We start from the raw sequence: 16,779 nt of genomic DNA, 5'->3' as shown, positions 1-16,779 counted from the left end.
GTACAACGTTCGCCGCTCAATATAGCGAGTCAAATCAGATCCGGCCGTACCATCGGTGTGGGTTAGCAAAGCTTCTATATTTGCAAAGAAAAATCGCCGTGCGAACGGTGATCGAATGTCATGTGTTTCTTCTTCGTGGATGATGTGTGGTGTTCTTTTTCTGCATTTTTTTTTCGGTGGGAAATGGGTGCCTCGAGGATATATTGGATTTTACGGTTGCTGATAAGACCTATCGTACTGTAGTTATGGAGCACAGTGTGGAACGACAAAAAAGTGGTTGAAAATGTGTTTGAACTTTCTAAGCGAAATATGGATTATCTTACACACAACAATAAAAAAATATATTAACATCCATTCAACAATACTAAAAAACTGATCTCAATACGCTAAAAAATGATTTTTGACCATCCTGGAACATACATTCTATCTACTGTGTACAAGAGAACGAGCCTTCGAAATCGTTGTAATGTACAAAATTGTACATCCTAGCTCAATATTGAACAATTTTGCATTCGCTCCGAATATCGTGTGCCTGCCAGCTGCCAGCCAGCAGGCAGTTGGAAGTAATTTCCGATCGTCTGAATTTGATGAGTCTGAACCTGATCTGATCAATTGCACCATTTTCCACTGTTAGGATTTCTGCCATCTACGGTCTGCCATCGTCCCGACGACCTATCGGCAGACGGACCCTGGAAGTTTTCCTATTTACTCGATCGATCGTCAGCCCGTTTGGGATAGCGTGTATGTGTGTGTTGTTGGGAAATTATTAGCTAACAGGGGCATTAAACTGCCATTACACCATCGGAGCTTGGGCGAAAGACGGTGGTGCTGGTGGTGGTGATTAATCTTCCATGATTGCAAGATAAATCCGAGGTTGAACGAATCCGTCTTTACTACGGTGGAACCATTACGATGCGGATGCCATACATTCTCGTTAGTTTCGGGATGCGCGAACTCGCTACGAGACTTCACTTGATAGACAAGTGTTGTAAGTATAGTGTGTTCCCTCTTGCAGTATCTCCGTGTACCCAACCGACTACGTTAAAGCGGCAATGCGGTGATGCTTTTAGGCCAGCAGTATTTTGAATTATTTAACCCTGCTGAATGCTGAAACAAAGATGTTTCACCGGAAACATTTTCGGTCAGCGCTTGACAACAAAATACCTTTGCAGCGAGTGAAATACCGGAGCTGGGTTATACGGTCACTGATGGAAATAACGCCGTCGTTGAACGATAGTTTGCCCGTTTAAATATTAAAGCAATGAGGCAAACACGACGGCCCCATTGCATTGGGGTTTCGATAGGCAAGTCGAGTCCTTTCCTTTCGCAATACACCATTTCGCATTCCGTGTTTTCTTCATGCTTAATCGAGCACAAAGACTCTATGTGAACGATCGAAAGCTGCGGATTTCGGTTGTGGTTTGCTGTGCTAAAAATTGAATTTATGGCATGTTGCAGCATGGCGGAGGTACAGTGCTTGAGTTTGGGCATGGCGAGTCAATAAATACGTCACATTTTGGATGTGTGTTCCCCGCAGTACTGCGGTAAAACGCGAATGACTATGTTAATTGCTGACATGGTGTGTATCGTTGTGGCAGGAGAGAGCGATTGTGTAGTTGTGGCTAATTATTTTTCGATCTTGTTCTTGGAACGACTGACGTTGGAATGCACAAATACACCACAAGTGTTATTTAAATGCATCATTATTGAATGTCATTACAACATTTTATTAGTAATCAGTCAGAAACATGATTAGTCAATCAATCAATTCTTCAATATCGTTGAAAATAATAAAGCAATCAATTAACCACTGTAGGGACTAGCAAATGCATCGGTTTAGTAAAAATATTTAAAACTTTTCCATTGGTTTTGCGGTTTATGATGTGTTAGGATGCTTGACCGGATAAACAAATGTGTTACAGTCAACCACATCTGCCATTTCAAATCAGTTGTCAGGCATACGTCTCCACAAAATCCCACAAAAACCGCATCATATCGAGCTGTCACTTGAAAAACGTCAAGCAACGAGATGATGTCCGAGCCATAGATAACCGTTTTACAAACGAAACAGAATCAAAGATTGGTCAGTATAAAAATCCTTTTTCACCTAGATTGCACGTTCTTAAAATAAATAATCCAAACGAGAAATCGTATTTCCACATACGGGAATGGGATTGAGTTCGTTCTGCATTCTCGCTGGATTCATTTTAATCGAATTTTGCGGTTATCAGAATGCCGCAAGAGCGCTTCTCGGGCAGGCTCTATATATGAAACGTTCAGGGTCTTGCGATGGAAAAACAACATGCACGTTGGTACGTGGCACACTGATCCACACTGGTCCACAAGCCTGTCCTTGTCGGTATGGAAACGCAAAAATGACACACACACACGCACATAGAAATGGAGAGTATCAGTTCGCCAATGTTGCCAATCCGCAGGCTTATAGATTCGTTACGAAGAATTGCGTCGTCCACCTCGAGCACTAAAAGGACGAAATATTTCATCAGCCTGAACCGTTGATAGCCAATAGACTGGCCACCGGCTGCCTTGGGTATGCGGTAGGTCGCAGCATGCAGCAAGTGGCCGCCGCCGCCAACGTCGCTGTTGTTGTTGTTGTTGTGGTAGTAGTGTGCCAGTTTATGCACGTGCAAACAAAGCGAACGAACGGTCTGGGAAAGGATGAGATACTGTGCCAAAAAGCGGTCCACCACCCCCAGCTGGTAGATGACCTAATAACTCAATTTTCAATTTAACCAACCGATGATGATGGGAACGGTATCCTGTGGTCATCCCGTCCGCCTGTCCGGCCCAGGAGACCAGGGAGAGACAGCGTTTCTATGGTCGATCACCGCTTCTCACACCGGCTTGTCTGCCGTCGCCTTGACAGGTTATGAGAAGCAATGCCCTCCTTCCACCCGCAGCAGCGCTATTGGCTCAGTTTGGTTCGTTCGATTTGGCGTTGGTTGATTATCGGAAGGTATGAATCATCGTACGTACGTTCGATTCCCGTTGCCGTGGCGTTGGTTTGGCACCGGAGTTTTTGGCATTGATTGAGCGATGGTGAGTGTATCGGACGAAAATTGGGTCGTGCCGAAAATGAACTGCAGTGAAACGTTTTGGGAAACCATTTTTGCAAGCAGCCGTGGTTAAAAGGCCGCGCTGCATTGCGGTGGCCATGCTGGACGGGAGTAAGATTAGGTTTGATGGTGAATTATTGCATTACTAAATACGATGGTGCGTCGACATGAAAATCAAATCATGGGGTCAAATATTAGAACGATATGTACCTTTATGTAATTATTATTAATGTTACAGTGCTTTAGAACTAGTATCACATAACTAGTTTGAAATGAATTTATTTTACAAAACACTAAACAGATCCTCAACTAATTTCACTTCACATCGTTCTAATCAATGGAACGACTTTACATTTCTACACATTTCCACCAATTTGTCATGTAGTTGTCTCCGGTGGGTAAAGGTTCCCGCTACTTCCGCAAACGTGTTTTTCGCGATGAGATGTTCTGCCGGGTTGCAGAAAACTTTTAATTAAAAACAATACCAATTCTCACAACCAACACAGCATGGTGGAATTATGAATTAAATAACAAACACAACAAAAAAATCTTCTCAACTTCATTCGGTAACATCACACGACCACAGCTGGTGCAGGTGTGGTTAAACCAGCTCTGCACAAAAAGACAAACATCATCGTGCCAAACAATTGCTCGCGCTTGTGCTTATTGTGCATCAGAATCACCTGAATGGTGTAGCTGAGGGGGTTTGAACAATACATTGACAGATAGAGAGAGATATAGAGATAAAAATAGACAGAGAGATAGAGAGCACTACATATAGATACAGATATGAAGAGATATAGAGCGAGAGCGGGAGAAAATATCTATTTAAGGTAGTTAGAAAACAAAGTTACTGAATGTTGTTTCGCTTTTTACAAACATCTACCCATTTTGCGGTACCAGCCGTATGTTTGTTGCATGCATTATATTTATTCTAGGTGCTGGTAAAACTTGCGAGCTTTCACCGTGCTCAGGGAGATAATTGCATTCCGCTGTACCGGTGGTGAGCGAATGGTGATCAAATTTAAAACTTTCTCGTCAGCAGTTAGTCGGTGCGTCGGCGGTAGAGGTCGTTATGTTGTGGCGTTTAGCGCCCGTGTCCACCGCCGCAATGTTGAGCCTTTTGTTTGTTATGCTTTTTGCGGGCTAATAATCTACCTTTTAATGACTGGCTAAGGTGGTTGGAGGTCAATGACATTACTGACCTAGGACATTGTCGGGCCTACACGTTTTCTTCATAACAAATTCATCAACCATAGAGCTCCATTAGTGGCTCTGCTGTTTTATCGTTTGTTTTTGATGTACCAACATGTATAAAAAACCCTTACTTTGTGCAAATGTGTTCCAATCAAAATGCGTGTTTTGTTGACAAACGAGTCAATATCAATTTTCCCAAAAACCTAGTCAAATGGTGGTGTTAATTTTTCTCCATAGCTTTTTTATTTTTTATTTGCTACTTCCAAATGTTGCGGAAAGCAATGTCAATCATGTTCATTCCTCCAAAGAAAAAAGGAAATGTTTCCATGGGAAGCTAATCGGTGCTAACCTTTAGCCATTTCACCGATGGCAAACAATAATGGAATCGTCTCAATTACATGAAGCGTGACCTTTAAGGATAGAGTTACGAAATAAACAAGGATGTAATCGAGATGGAGATACAAGGTGAAGATATTTCCTTTTTTTATAAATATTATAGAAACCAACCATTAATAAACATTTAATGGAGGCGCATAGCCTTTTCTCACTTTTTTGTAAACATTTTACCATTTAATTAGTAAAAAATAATAAAATGATTTAAACTAATACACCATCAAATCATAAGCGTTAAGCTGCGAAACAATAAGCTTTGAATAAAAATAAATTTTCAAACTCGATGGAGACGCATGGTACTTCTTGTGATTAAGAGAGAATTATGAAAGAGGAATTGCAGAACTTGCAATTATTAGATACTCAAACATAATCATGCTCTGCCAGGAAACGATGCAATACTCATTTCCATGAAACACACGTTTTACATAATGTATGCGTCTATAATCAAGAAAACACGACAGCAGACAAAGCAAATGAAAAAAAAAAATAGAAAACCTCTCACACACACACACGCACGATTCAAGCGTATCGTAGAATAAGACCGTAAATAATCGAGCCCACTATTTATGCAGTGCAGACATACATGAATTGGTGAATGGATGAACGTACTACGGGGTCTGCTGTCTGTGTTGATGTTTGCGTTTTTCATTCACTATGCAAACGAATGTACATAGACCGGCAAATTGTACCCCCAGCACACGTGGTATGCCGGAAGTGAACAGACCAATTCAGTGGGTGAAAGAGAGTGAAAAGTAGTCGAGGTACACAGGAACCGAACCGGTGGTGCGGTTGTCTGCTCAACAATATTGTTTAGAAGTAGTTTTTCGTTAGAAATTTTAAGAATTTATGTAACATAATCCCTCAAACTTATTTTTAAAACAACGTAAAAGCGGCTTTCATGAAATTTATTTTCAAAATTACTAACTTTTCGTGATCCATCGCTCGTCACGTGTACACTAATGCTATACACACACTGACATTATTATATTGGTACCGGTGTTTGCGCTTGTTGTTAGTGCGGTACATGATCTTCTGTAACATATTGTGCCGATCGGTCGTGTAACCAATGAATGAAGATGTTCCGCAACAATTTCATCAACAGACTGGAGGTTCAACATGTTTCTGCTTACGGACAAGAGCAGAGACATCATGCTTCTTACGATAGCTAAAACTACCTTAGTTTTTCTTTCCCAGTCTGTTCACACTCTGGCTTCATCTTCAAGACCGTTTGCTTTCCCTTTGGCCTGAGCGAGGCTGTATGTGCACCCCGAGGCCAGATTATGTTGACATTTATACACCCTCTCTCCCTTTTGCCCTCCTCCATGCTTTTCCCCCACAAAAACGGTCGTTCATCGTGGATATTCCTTCTTCGCGTACCAGAAGAGTGTAACGCTCCCGGTGTGGAATGTTTCATCGCTCTAGCGCTCATGTGTTTACAATCTAGGCTGTAAGACTGTAGGAGCACGTTTTTACTATCATCTATCCGTGCTCTGTGACGACCCTTGTGTATGGTTATGATTTTTCATCAACTATACTGGCGGTATCATCACCTTGTTCCAGCGGTGTGTGTAGTCAACTCCAGGAAGCGTTGAGGGAGTGGACCAACCAGTACCAGTGCAAAGCGTTAAAGTCGTCGGCTTTACTAGACGTATTTGTTTGTTTTTAATTTTTTTTTCGACTTTGTTGTTTTATTCCTCCGTCCAGCATCATCACAGGCAGGAGACACTTTCCAAAAGTGGGCCGTATGATGGGGAAAAATGGTAGACTTACAACAGCGACACCAAACGCAAAGAGCACGATGTAAATGAGCGTTCCTGATTAGCTGCTAGTACATAAACAGCAAATAAAAAAAAGCAAAACATAATGCTCTTCAGGCTTTTGTTGTTTGTCGTGCGAGACACAAGGCAAACGGGAACAGGCCGGTAGAAATGCTTTTGTTTGCTCGCTGCATGAGGATAAGAGGCTTTTGGGTGGTGGCCTTTGTTCGTCCGGGTGCCTACGGATGGAAGCCGGAGATTTTGTGTTAGAGTATGCTGTGCAAGTAATTTGGAACACAAAATATTATGTCTTCTCAATCATCTGAAGCTACAGCTAGTGTGCAGCTGCAGTCGGGGGAGTTTTGATAACACCTCACCTGTTCGTTGTTCACTATGTTTGCTTTAATTTTAATGGATGGTAGAGTGAAAACAGCAAGCGGGGAACGAACAACGAGACAGACGAGAACAATCACAACGGAAATGAATGTTCCAATTAATTTTAATTAATCCCCATCCTCCTTAACCATTGCGCCAATGATAGTTCCAGTGTGTCAATTAATTGCAAGCAATGTGCTGAAACGGCTTGAAGGAATCGACATAAATTATCGCATAAACTTCGAATGATCAAACAGAGGTGTGTCATGGAAATTAACTAATCTATTTTAATGTTACACATTTGCGATTTTACATCTGAATACCTTCAAAATACGCCCAATTTTCAAACACCAAGCAATGCAAAGCCGTTTTGGTAAATTTTAAAGCTACCTTTCTAGTGGCAGCGCACCGAGAATAGGTACCAACCAAGCCGGTGGCTAAAGTGGTTCAAACACTTGAAAGCATTTTTTGTTTGTTTTCAAGTGCTGTCAAAGCACAAACTCATTCATCCGTGCGTCTAAAGGACCTTGTTAGTTGTTTGAAGCAGAAAAAAAGCACCGTTTGCCTCTGTTTCCTTTAAAACGACTTCTTCCGCTTCCGCGAGAAACTTTTGATTCATTCCATTGCACGCAGGAATGCTGTAATTTGAATGTAATCACGCTTTTTTTTCACGCTCTGTTGCAAGCGCATGATATGCATCTCGTGGAACTTCCCTGTCAAGCCTTTCTTCGGGCAGGCACATAATCCTTTTCCAAAATGCAATGTAACACATACATATACAGTGAAAAATATGCAGCACAAAAAACGTAACCATTTACTCACCTTGGTAGCAAATTGGATATTATTCGTTCCGCTTCCTCGGGCGACGGTGGCGAGTAGGATTCATCCGTCGGCACCGGAAGCGAATGTTGCTGCTGAAGCTGCCCATGCTGTGATGATGAATGCGGATGTGTTGGTGCAGTGGCCTCGTCTGTCGGTTGAAAATCAGGTACAAATTTGGCCCTGAAAGTATTTGTGTAAGTGGAAAAAAGAAGGAGGTAAGCACAAATTCGGAAAAATGCAATGAGATTTCTGTGATGGCTGTGTTGGCTGTTTTATCGACCCGCCATGGAGTGCGGGTTTTAGAAGGCGAATGATTGAAGTTGAGCTTCCGTTTTCGCTCCTGGAAACGAATGATTTGTCTGCAGGATCGAGACGATCGTACAAGAGGTGGTCGTTGTGTTAGCAATTCGTTGCTTCACTGGTTGTGTGTTGCAATGGGGTTGTTTCTGTATGAAAGGGAAGCAAAAAGGGGCAAGCAACCAAATCGAGAAAATTCAGCAAATCGATCAAGTGGAAACACAAATCTGATCACTCAAGTACCCGTATTTGAATGATGTTCGATTTTCCGTCTCCGAAAAATCCCTCCAAATAGCGCGCTCTGTTCAACATAAAACATTAAAGCCAGCTGCTGCTGGTGTGCCGATCCCGTTTAAGGCAGAGTATTGAAGCAAAGTGCCTTGCCATTTTTTGAGCGCGGATAAAACGAGTATGCCATAAACAATCCATCTCCTGTCCATTTCTTTTTGCTCAGGTAGCGCCCACACAAAATGTATCAACAAACATATGTCCGTGTGTGTGTGTTTGCGAACGCGAAGAACTAAATATTTGAATCCTCTCGAGGACGAGCTGACAGTTTATGTGACAATTTATTAAGCCTTCGGTTCGTTTATGGCTCACTTTATTTTTACTTGTCTTGTCGCGCGTTGCTCTCGCTGCTGGTCGTAAAAAGTTCACCACGCCTTGTGCCGGGAGTTCTCCAATGGAGCGAGGTAGAGGGGTTTGGTAGAGCGTGGAAAAAGCATAAGCAAATGTGGCAAATGCAAGTGACAATTCTTCCGAGCGATTTGCTTACTCCTTTAGAGAAAGAGAGAGAGCGTGGTTAAACACCCCAACATGGTATTGTGCTTTTGGGTATGTCGTGTAGTGTGTTTATGTGTGTTTGCGCAATTCGGAAGGAAATAACCGAAACAAGTGACTTGTTTCGCTTTCTTTATTGAAAGCTGAAAGGGAGAACGAGTGAACCAAAAGCTACCACAATTCCTTTAACCTGCTTTGAAACGGTAGAATTCGACAAGGCTCTGACGACTGAACGGATGGTAGAAACGCAAACGCAACGTCCGGAAAATACGCCCCAAGGATTCGAAAAAATATCTTCAAAAATTGCGAAGAAAGTTTGCGAAAGCACATAAAACACGAGAATGGCGTCGAACAACGCTCTTTCTCTGCTTGCCTAAAATATCCAAGAATCCGAATCCTACGAAGCTTGTCTGTGTGTGCAGCCTTGCGGCTAAAACCTTCAATGCCTTGTTGTGCAAGATTCGTGAGTGCCATCGGTACAAGAAGGGGTTATGAAGAACATGGTTTTACGACTGCTGGATGGTTTTGGCTGCTTTGAGTCGCATTCAAGACTCAAGCACTGTAGGCAGGCTGCCGAAGCTGTCCATTGTTCTTGTACAGCTTTGTGTTTTTATTTCTTTATATTGTGCCATTTTACGATGCAACAAGCATCACCCACACACCTTCACCACCACAGGCACACTAAATTGCGTCCTCTGTCAAAATTTCTCGGACTGGAGCGGTTTTGTTTTGCACACGCATTCTTTCTACAATCATGTTGCGGGCGCGTTCGGGAGATGCTCTGTGAACGTTTGAAGCATCGTAAAATTAAATAAAACAGTATCATGTTGCCAGCGAAATGGAAAAAAGCTTTTTGGGACAGGCTGTTGAATCGACACTTTGAGTTTTAAGCAGTGGAAAAAAATGAACAAATTAAAGGGAAGTTGTGTCCTTGAATAATGTACTTGAATGGGTGTTGCTTTTAAATCGTGATGAGTTTGAGGATGTAATTAAACATTCAAAGCTTTTTCATTTGCTGATTAAATTAGTAATTTTATCCAACTATAATCAAGTATATGTCTTCAATAATTTTAACTATGATAGCAATTTGTTGTCGAAGCATAACAAAAAAGTGCCGTATTTTAGCGTGTATAACGGCCCCCAACCCCTGATGCGTTATTCTATAATTTTGTTTTAAACTTTTTTTAATCCTAAACGGAGTCTAAATGACTTACGCTCTCGGGTTAAAAGGAAATCTAAAAGACTTCGTTTAGCAGATGGTAAACGACTCTAGCACTGTAAAAATATGAAAAAAGCTTTTGGCGCCATCTTTTCGGTCGGTGAAACTTTTCTCGCTGAGAAGGTGTGATGGCCTTCACACCTACCCTGTGTATTGTTCTATGGTTTGGCATCTCGAATGAAATGCCAACAGTATTGAAGCAAGCAAGACTTGAATCAAGATCGATGATCCATTTTTATTGAGTTTTGTTCTGAATGTTAGAAGGCCATTTCGGCTATGATCATATGAAGGTATGCGAAAGATACTCTTAGAAAAGATATGCAATATAACGATGTATTAAAATCAGCATCTATTGAACAATCCAATGAATCTTCGAAATTTTAAATTGTTGGTATGAATGTTTAATTTTTTCAGACATACATATAAGCTTAATCTGTGTCGTTTGGGAATTTTACAATGTTTATACAATTTTAATTTACATTACAATTTATAGAATTGCTCACTGCTGTTTTCTAGAGCAATTATCAATTATGTCGTCCTTATCATCATAACCTGTATAAATTGCACTGCATTGGATTTCTAATGAATAGTTACTACCCGTCTATAACGATCCTCTTCTTCTTCTTCTTCTTCTTTGGCTCAACAACCGATGTCGGTCAAGGCCTGCCTGTACCCACTTGTGGGCTTAGGCTTTCAGTGACTAATTGATTCTCCCCCATAGCAGGATAGTCAGTCCTACGTATGGCGGCGCGGTCTATTTGGGGATTGAACCCATGACGGGCATGTTGTTAAGTCGTACGAGTTGACGACTGTACTACGAGACCGGCTCAACGATCCCCTTAATCCGATTTAATCCGACACACTAAAAAACAACATTTAATTTGTTAAGCAGCACCACTTCATTTTGGTTATTTAGTTTTGAATAAGCAGGGAATCGAAAGTACAGTTTAATTAAAATCACACCACCATAACGGCACTTCATCAACATCAAGAGCGATGACATTTTTTTCAAACCAATTCAAACCAATGTGGGCGGAAAGAATGCGAAAACTTTTCACACTTTATTATAGCGCGAACTGAAGCTTTCAGCGGCGAACGAAGATTTCTCCCGCACGTACGTGTAGGTAAGCTTGCAACAAAAAAGGTCCGTCATGGTGGCACGTAAATCACGTTCCCCGTGTGCTAGAGGAGTGTGTTAAAGCTGTGCCGCCGGGTTCGTTAAACATTAGCCTCATTAGGGTGTGTCGGTAGCACAAGTGCACTTAAGGTGCGGAGCAAACGAGTAAACGAGCCTGCCCTGTGCTCAGGACGAACCTGGATTTGCTTGGAAATTGTGCCTCGTTTCACGCGTGTATATGTGTGTTGCTGGTGTAATCTTTTCTGCTGCTGAAATCCTTACATCTTGCTCATTCAATCGTTAGAAAGAAGGAAAAAAGACCAAAAGGGCTTGAGGCATATATATGAACAATAAAATAAAAGAAATGCAAATGCATTTCCTGAAAAGTAAAATTACACCACTACCAAAGCTCGGTGCGTACATACAGGTTGTCCAATAAAAAAACTCTGCCTCTTTTTTCTTCGTGTGTTACAGGCATGCTAGTGAGCGGAAATAATTGCACCCCTGAAGTTCAGGAAGGCAAGCCTACTGCCAGACATAGCCGAACCCTTTTGAAATGATTCAATGTGTGTGCTTCAATGCTATGGATGTATGTATGTGTTTGTGTGTGTGTTTTTAAGCACGACGGTATCATCGGACGCTTCAGCGTCCACCAGCACAATCAACATATTATACACACAAGTGATATTATACACGCTTTTTCGTTTCGCAAAAGGTGCTTTATGATATTAAAAATCAGATCGGACTCCAGCCTACCTTCTTCCGTTCATGCTCATGTAACCATCGTCCTCGGACTGGTGGCCCTGCGACGGGCTGTCCGGTTCCACGGCCGGATGGTGATGATGATGGTGATGATGGTTGAGGTGGTTTGTCCGGTCCGGTTCTTCCTCGAACTCCGACAGGACCTTATCGAGCAGTTCGAGCGATTTTTCCACATCATCGGTTGTGCTGGGAAGGAAAGAAAGAAGCGCATTAAAAAAGAAGAGCTTTATTAGTCTCATTATCGATATTACTGGAGCAGGGGGGCGCAATCTGTTAATGACTGGGAGTGAATATATTGTGGTAATAAATTACAAAAAAGGCTGTGGTTATAATAGACTTCTGCGTGGAAAAGTGTTGGAAGTACTGATAAGGTTAACTAATTAAATTAATCTTTACAATGTTTATATTTATTTCAAGTAGTGGCTCATGAATATAATTAATAATTCATAAAACATTTGAAAACTGCTGAAAAATCTTCGCTGATGAAAGCTCAATAAAATTGGTTTTATTTGGCACTAGGAAGTGATGCACCATCTCTTACCATATTTTGATTGATTGCGTTATGCATGACGTGTGCAGGGCTAGATTGACCCCCCACACGGACAGTGAGTGCTAGAAAATAATGTTAATTACTTCCTACAGAAATCCGCTCGTTTTCCACGTTACTCTACTTGACCATTTCAACCAGCAAAACGGGTCGAGGACACAGAGGAAGCCACGGTACGGGCGCTAGGCGCAGAATGAAGCGTGTCCGTATTTCTATGGCACTTGATCAAGCGGAACATGCGACGGAACACGACAGAAGTAGTAGCGGTAGTGCTAGTAGTAGTTGGGAAATGAAAGAGGATGTGAGATTTTTTTTTGCTTTTTTCTCATCACCACGTTACGCCTCGATCGCATTCCGCTAATGATGGATCGTTATGCTTTTAACTGGGAAAACTGCTGCGGGCGTGCCACTCGTCAGGATGTTGTAATGTAATACAACTATCCTGCTGTGAGTGGATGGAAAGTGGGAAACTACGGCACACAGAGAGAGAGAGAGAGAGAGAGAGAGGGGGGGGGGGGTGTGGCACAGGTTGAAAGGTTGATTAATGAACGTGTTTTAGCCGGAGCTTCCGTGAAGCATCCGGTAAAAGATGGGGCGGTAATGGTGGTAAGGATTGACACGTTACGTTGGAAGAAACTTGGCACGTAATTTGAGGAATGTAAACTGCAAGCCATTGGCACTTTTCCAAATCTAGAAGTTTGCTCATTGCTCAAATCTAGAAGTCTCATTTGAAACAATAGAAATACTTGGAATGCGTTTAGCTATAATTGCAGCTAAATAATGCATCACAATTCGCTGGTTGCCTACTCTCTGACGGGAATATTTTATTCAGCACTAAGAGGAATGTGCATTAATTGTTGCACTTGACAAATGAGAGAAGAAAAAGGACAAGATAAACCATAAACATGGAATGCATTTTACGCGAACAACAATTGTTTGACGGCACAATGGCCCATTCCTCTCTCTGTTGTGTCGCGTTATTTTGTTGTTTGAGAAAGGTAAATTTTTAAACACCTTTACCCCAGTGAAGCTGCCGGTTCGTATGGAGCGTTGCTTGGTGCGCCTAATGAACGGGCCGTCGGGCATACGCGTAGGCGGAAGTGTAGGCAGCAGCACACGGGGGATTGCATAAATTATGATTCGAAAAGTAGGACACAACATGTGTGCGGGAATAGGCTTTTAAGGAAAATGCCAATCATGGGACGGGGGCGCATGTGCCCTCGAGCAGTATTATTGGAGCGGTGGAGACGAGGGTTTCACGATAAAGTCCTTAAAGAACGCATATTTTATTCAGGATCCTACACCCTACGATTCTTTGAATAAATTAAGGCTGATGCTGATAAGAACACAGGCCAGAGAAAGTTTTGGTGAACGATTGATTTAGTTACCGCTGACATAATTTGTATTACGCGCTAAAAATGATGTACAGCCTTTTACGCTCTTACACTTATTTTGTCATGTGACGTGAAACAATAGACAACAGTTGTATGTGTATTAAAATAAGACATTACTTTATTTTCGTAACATGTTTTCTTTAGGCTACTTTTTCTGTACCAGAAAAATTCTATCAAACACTCTTAGCTCAAATTAACATCCAACTCTCTTAACCAAGCCCGGAGGTAAATTAATTCAGAGTGATGACACAGACATTTTTAGGGCAAACTCCACGCCGTTGAATGTGTACCGTTCAATGTCAATTTGCTTATCGTGGATAAAATCTCATTTGTCTGAAACTAGACTGCAGCAGCACCTGACAAACGCTATTACTGGACGGAAGAGTGACCATATCCGGTCGGCACCAATTTCGGGAAATGTCGAAGAAGAAATTGCACGCCCCGAAACATCGCGCCCAAGAGATGGTGTTTGACTGACGGACGGAAGGTTCTTCTGACAGACCATCAAAATTATTATCTGACCCAGAATTGGTCCGGTTGTAACTTTCACGGCTCTGGGCTAGAACACTGACTTTCCGTGAAAGTGCAGCCTCTAGGTAAATTGGATGGGAAGTTTTAAAAGGTGGTATCAAATTATAATGAAGGTAAATTGTATCCAGCAGGTAAAGGACGAGTAAGAAAGTGTTGTAAGGACGAGTAAGTGATGTAAAGAATGTGTTGTGAAATGTGTTTTGTGGAATTGTGTAAAAAAAAACGATCTCAAGCTAATCTTAAGCAAGCAGACCTACAAGAATAAATGTTTTATTTTGTGCTAAAACCTTTACCAAACATGAACAAGTTGGCTATAATTTATATTCTGAGATCTTGCCTTGCAAAAGAAAAATGGGGCAATAATTGGGCCGTTTACAACGATTGCATCATCAAAGTGGACTGCCATTTCCAGGTAAGAGTCGTTACGATCGAATGATAATGGCCATAACCGTTTAGAGAGGAGCAGCCAACTACTCCCATTCGCCTTCAGCTTTCGGCCGAAAAGATAGGAAATAAATAGCTCTTTATTCGTGAGCAATGTTCGTGATTATTTCTTGTGAAAGCTTAGATTTAGATTTAGCCAAAAATAAATAAAAAAGGAAACTTGGAATTTGAGAGCTTATTGCGTATTACAAGTCTGTTTCATGTGTACAATTATTTTAGGAGAGATATTTCGTGTTGAACACGTGGTAGTAGTAAACCGTGCCATTTGTCAAATTTCAAGCTATACTATGTTTATGAAAGTCCGCAAAGTTCTCACTGTTACTTTTATTAACTGCTTCTCACCGCATTGCTTACTCCCTTATAGCCACATCAATATGGAGTAGCTGCCTGTTTCAAAGGGTCCCCTTTATTTTGGGCACTCCATTAGCTTTGAGAGCAAAACGGTACTTTCAACCAACAAAACCCACTTATACCGTGGGATTAGACCACCCAAAGCCATCCGTGTGTAGTCTGGGGCCTTTGCTGGATCTTCCATCCTGACACCCTTTGTGTATGTGTCGGTAGATCGATTTTAGTGAAGGCTATTTTCGGAATTTGCACAATTGGTTTTACGTTTGAGTGAGTCGGGCTGCGTGCGCTGAGACGCGTTCGGAAGCTGGAAGAGTGTTGATGGCAAGCGGTGAACTGAAGCGGTAATGGCGGTTTGCCAGCTTGTAGCCATGCGTGTAACAGTGCCATTTAATGTCGTGTTAAATGTGGTTTGCATGCAAAATGACCGTTTGTGTTGTTTTCGTAAGGGGACGTCATGATCCCCCGCTCGTGGCTGTGTTTCTCAGAATCAATGTTGAAGCAACGCTTCCTTATTTTATGTACGCTTGGGGAATGTGCAAGTGAGTTACAGTTTTTTGTTCTATTTCGGGATGTTTGTATCCCGTTCCTCGGTAACGATTTGGAAGGGAATACACTTGTTATGAAGGTAGCGATGAATGTTGGAGGAGGAAGGTTTACGGAGAATCTTTATTGTACAATGGCCCGCATAATCGCAAAGGATCATGTAGCTGCAGACGAACCATTTTGACGACTGGGAAATTGCATTACGCAGTGTTGGAAGTGAAGTCAAGGAGCTGTTGTTTGAGCTATATGTTTATTAGAAATTGTAAAAAAGAAATAACGTTGGGAACGCTAGGTTTTGTCAGGAACTGTAGATGATTATCTTTATTTAGATTTTTTTTATAACCTGTTTACATGTGTGTCCACCTATTCACGTATTGATAAATACTAGAAGAGAGTATAGATGTTTTGATATTCATCAAATCCCGTAACTTTTCCATATGTTTGCATTCTTTTTATGATTTAGTAATTGTTGCATCTAATAGAACTGCATTTCTCACTCTTCCGCTTTAACCTTAACATCAACTCAACAACAGTTGCGATAGTGCCGCTTTTTTGCCGTCTCCAACTTAGTTCCATGACGTATGTGCGCATTTTCGTGATTTCTCATAATTGAATTAATTCTCCAGCACCTCACTTTCGTTGTCGTACGATTCGTCATCGTCAGTAGCAAACGCAAACGAGTTTGAAGCCAAAGTGTCATTCACGCAGGAAGCACCCACTGTTATTGACTATTCGCGTGTAGATATGTCTGTTCGATTCGTTAATTGGTCCAATTTAGAAACGATGTAGGCACAAACCAAATGCAACTCGATGAACACTGCTCGATGGTGAAGGTTGTCAAAAAGGCGAACGGTAAGCGGGGTTCACTTTTGAGTTGAATGAATCGATGCTTTGAAGGACATCAAACGGTTTCGCAAAAGCTGCAGCCTTCTGGGAAGGTAAGCTACGGTAGTCGATTTATTGATAGTAGGACGCCTAAAGGTTGCACTTCACGTGATGCCCTGTGTTAGTGGTCATTTCGCAGGTGACTGAGATACTAATGTTATCACTTTATTTTATTATATTTGAAAGAAAATCGTCCACTGATGAAACGATAAAGTCAGTTACACTGAAAAGGAAGCACGACGCTTCAAAGGGGAAATTTTAAAGTGACTTCTCTGTGAGGTTTCTGTT

General features: G+C 41.6%; 1 protein-coding gene across 5 annotated transcripts in view; it reads right to left on the bottom strand.

Annotated features, from left to right (window-relative positions):
- Window positions 1–16,779, bottom strand: part of LOC1279278 (mucin-2) — a 158,153-nt gene that overhangs the window by 58,955 nt on the left and 82,419 nt on the right. For all 5 annotated transcript variants that reach the window (XM_061662281.1, XM_061662284.1, XM_061662285.1 and 2 more), the window contains exons 4-5: window positions 11,791–11,982; window positions 7,622–7,801 (exon numbers count right to left, since the gene is read on the bottom strand). In XM_061662281.1, coding sequence (XP_061518265.1) covers window positions 7,622–7,801; window positions 11,791–11,982 — 372 coding nt within the window. The remainder of the gene's footprint in view (window positions 1–7,621; window positions 7,802–11,790; window positions 11,983–16,779) is intronic.

Source organism: Anopheles gambiae, chromosome 3, assembly GCF_943734735.2.
Source record: "Anopheles gambiae chromosome 3, idAnoGambNW_F1_1, whole genome shotgun sequence".
In the NCBI taxonomy this organism is placed as follows: Eukaryota; Metazoa; Arthropoda; class Insecta; order Diptera; family Culicidae; genus Anopheles; species Anopheles gambiae.
Note: the sequence above shows the minus strand (reverse complement) of the source record. Positions and strands in the feature narration are given on the sequence as shown.